This window comes from Botrytis sinoallii (genome assembly GCF_014898435.1).
Source record: "Botrytis sinoallii strain Bc 23 chromosome Unknown BSIN_035, whole genome shotgun sequence".
NCBI classification, from domain to species: domain Eukaryota; kingdom Fungi; phylum Ascomycota; class Leotiomycetes; order Helotiales; family Sclerotiniaceae; genus Botrytis; species Botrytis sinoallii.
The window spans coordinates 39,872-43,771 of record NW_024066062.1 but is presented as its reverse complement, the minus strand read 5'-3'; the positions used below and the strand labels follow the sequence as shown (position 1 = coordinate 43,771).

Here is a 3,900-nt window from a genome sequence, read left to right as displayed (position 1 = left end):
CCTCGAGTCTGATATCATGATCTCTCAGTCTTGCTACGATAGAGGTATCTATACTCAGGTTTGTTTCAGAACATACTATTGAGACTGTAACCTACGAAACCCATCCGAATGATACGCTCCCACACTCTCAAGAGAGTTGATTCAAATGATAGTTCTAGATCATCGTAATTCATTTGAACTTTGAAGCGTCGGTTATTCCAATCCTTTGATGCCCAATAGTGGATTGTTCGAATTCTTCTTGATCTAACATTATAAGTATAAATCAGTCCTTAGGGAAATTGACATATATTCCATGTTCATATTAAGATAATAAAAGCTGTAATTCCCATGACAGTGGAACTATACTTCCTTGATTCGGAATATCTAAGGCCATAACCAGCACTCATAGTCTCAAACTAGTACTCAAGCTCTGGCTACGGACACGTATACGTCAACCACAAAAAGAAATCTGAACCTACAAAAATTTTCTTCAAAAAAAATCAAGGGACTTCAGAATTCTGAAACTCAGCTGCTCCACTCACTGAGGAATTTGAAAAGGGGCAAAAACATGGATCCTAGCGTTCGTGAATTGCGAGGATTCATCCACAACCCTAAAAATGAGGAAGAACTCCTACACAACCGTCGAATGTATGAAGAGTTCGTATTTAAATATGAGATCCATCTCGCAAACGTAGAGAATTCTCACACCTTTGTGAGCTACTATGGTCGCATTCAAGCTGGCGACATTAGAGACGTATCCAATAAATGTACCAGCATCTTCTTTCTCAAAGGCAGAACCGCAAACAAATCAGCCATACCATCCGTCCACCGATATATATCAGAACAATGGTTCGAAGGAGATATTCATAACAAAGATATCACTTTTCAGCGCTTTTTTGCCAAGATAGTGGTTATGTCGCCGTCGCATAAAATCAATAAATGCCTTGAACTCCATAACAATTTCTGCAGACAATTTGATGGCTGCTCAAAGAATTATATCTTCAGCCAAAAAAGTAAAGGGGAAATCAAAGTCGCTCAACTAAGGAGCCACGACCCAGTACTAGCAACAGAAGATCACAATGATCCAAAAGACTATAGAATCACATCCTTGTTCCGAAGTGTGATTGTCATTATAAGAGATTGCAAAGAAGGTGTGCCGACCGCCGAAAGAAAAGTCTTATTGGTGAAAACTGGAATCAAGAATGGACTTGCTCTATCCTTAAACTTTGAGGGAGTTGAACAAGTCGAGGATGATGATCCTGATTTCATACCACCAATCAATAGCATCACAACAACATTAAAAGAAGCGGTAGCATTCATCATGCGAGTTAACAAGGCGTTTGAGAATATATTTCCATCATCAAATGAACGGAACACTGGAACATTCATCACAGACTCTGAAAAGTCAGTGTCCTTGACGACGGCAGAGGAAATGGGATTTAAAGGAAGGGAAGTCCTGGGACCAAGCACTAATTGGATCAATCTAAACTCCGGTAATGTTCCTCACAATTGCTACGGAAATCTCTGCAATGCGTCGTACTGTGAGATGAGAGGTGGATTTTATGATGAGGAGTCAGAAGTGAGAAGTCAGCAAGAATCAAAGGCGTCTATATCTGGTCCGAGCAGTCAACTAGCCATAAGTCAAACTCCTAGCTTCAGCAATAGTCCGAGCTTTGGCACTCGAATGAAGGTCGCTGATATCGCCGACACTTTATTTTCAATCTCGCATGATGTCCCGTCAACTGCCAGATGAAAGTGTATATGAATAGATGTGCAGATCTCGATATCTTCAATTATTGGGCCTGTAGTTGGGATATCGAAGGATTTCACTGGCACGCGCACTCTCCAATCCTGGACCGTCAAACATCATCATGGAAACGAATCGAAGTCTCCACAGACGTATATCAATCGAGGCTGCAAGTACTGAAGTGATAATTTGTAATAAAAGATGAAGCGGGCATACAGTGGTCGAGTTTCAGGAGGCTATAGCGGCTACAAAGCAGCTGTTCTGATGGAAGAGAATGGCAAGAATTGATATAAAGACAATTTTGTTACTATATTCGTATAGAGGTTGGAAATTTGAAGCAGCAAAGGAGTCAATGTTGGGAAGCTGGCTGTACTTACGGACACATCTATTGTATTGCGGCGATTTGACACCCACGTAGATCCTGATGGTTAGGGTTCTAATGAAGGGAAGTCTTTATCAGGGAAAGATATTTGGCTATAGCAGTCAGTTTATTAAAGTAATATTCACAAAATTTCTTGATTACCTATTGAACTTATATGTGTGAATTTGGCAATCGGGAAAATCGATAAACTTATGTCTCGGCGAGAGAGGAGAAGTACAGCTTAGGTTTATTTCCAAGAAATAGAGTATGACAACACTGAAGCTACATCGGTCAACGTGGGAGGCATTGAGAAAGGGAGAGTGGTCGAATATTGGCACGTATTGACTGATATCCAGATAATGATCGGTTCATAGATAAAAAGTCAAATGCTTGGATTTGGGCTTCGAACAGTAGTAGAACTTCACATATAAATTTGCCACATCTTCCCGATTTCTAACAGCTTTATGAAATGGATATTCTATGAAGGACCTGGAAACTTGCTATGACTCCGCATGAAAATCTAAACCATTTCATTGATTACTTCTAGTTCTATTATCCAAGAGATGATAGGTAATGAACGCTTTTGGCACCAGACATTGATTATTGCCGAAAGTGCATCTATACAACCGCTAGAGATGACCGAGAATCATACGTCGACTTATATAATCATATGTGTGTGACCGTATTGATATAGATGATCAAGTATACGTTTCCCTCCTGATTTGCAGCAGATCTATCCCCATTCATGATATTGGCAGAAACCCAAATGCAAGAGTCATTACAGTTCCCTTACTTCAACGGTCTGGACTCTGGATAGTTTATTTAACCACACTTTCAACAACACACCAAAGGAGAGCAATGAAGACTTAACGTTAGATGTAACTACATTTGAATGTACTACCAAATTATTGATTTTTACAGACGTGCAACATATTTTATCACTCTTCCAATCATTGGCGGATTGGGATCTGAATTGACCTAGCTTTTGTAATGATCTGGGTAGCAGACCGTATGACTGTGATCTATAATTTAGCTTTCATAAAAATGATTTACACTACGTGCAAAAAGCTGGCAACTCTCCAATTATATTCCATAGAAATCTGATCTACTCATACCCCTTCTGGAATTGAGAATGCTGGTAGCTCTAGAACAATCTTTCGCTCTTAGAGACTTTCCCCAGTGGATTTTTTTTCTCAGAAACCTCCATTTAGTGATTCTCCTATGAAAGCCATTTCCCGTTCTAATATAGCTACTTTAAATAGACCATCGGTTGAATGGCTTATCTTCATTGGGTTCCATTCTGGATAGTATACCAAACTATTCATCTAGCGGAGCATAGAATGTACTTCTGATTGTATGCCGCCTAAAGCAATTGATTGTTCACAAATCTATGATATAGTCTACCCGAGTCGATTCCAGATATGCAACATTCTGTATGGTTTACTCCTCCTCCAATCATTAATTCTTAAAAAATTTATACTAAAACTTTATCTAACAGCATCAATACAATCAACCGAAAGCATCATTGCTAGTCCTAAAATAAGGGAGATCTAGCATTTAATTCCCATGGGGACCATCTATAGTCTACCCGGTCGAGTTCCAGACGTGCAACATTCTGCAAATCTCACATTGTCCCCCAATGATATACTTCTGAGAACTGCTACCATAAATCCGTCTCATATATTGTATTCTAGGTTCCGGAACCTTAATCTTGGATTTGCAAAGTGAGGTATCCAGCACTGAGTTTGCTACGTGATCTTCCACTTATGTTGAATGGTCTACCCGAAGAATTTTCAGACATGCAACATTTCGT

The 3,900-nt window shown here is 39.6% G+C and overlaps 1 protein-coding gene across 1 annotated transcript; it reads left to right on the top strand.

Moving 5' to 3' along the window:
* Nucleotides 1-547: 547 nt before the first annotated feature.
* On the top strand, nt 548-1,732 carry EAF02_011726 (uncharacterized protein; the record flags this gene model as incomplete). Its single annotated transcript, XM_038907773.1, has 1 exon — nt 548-1,732. The coding sequence occupies one exon, from the start codon at nt 548-550 to the stop codon at nt 1,730-1,732; it is 1,185 nt and encodes a 394-aa protein (XP_038752417.1).
* Between the last annotated feature and the right edge of the window lie 2,168 nt (nt 1,733-3,900).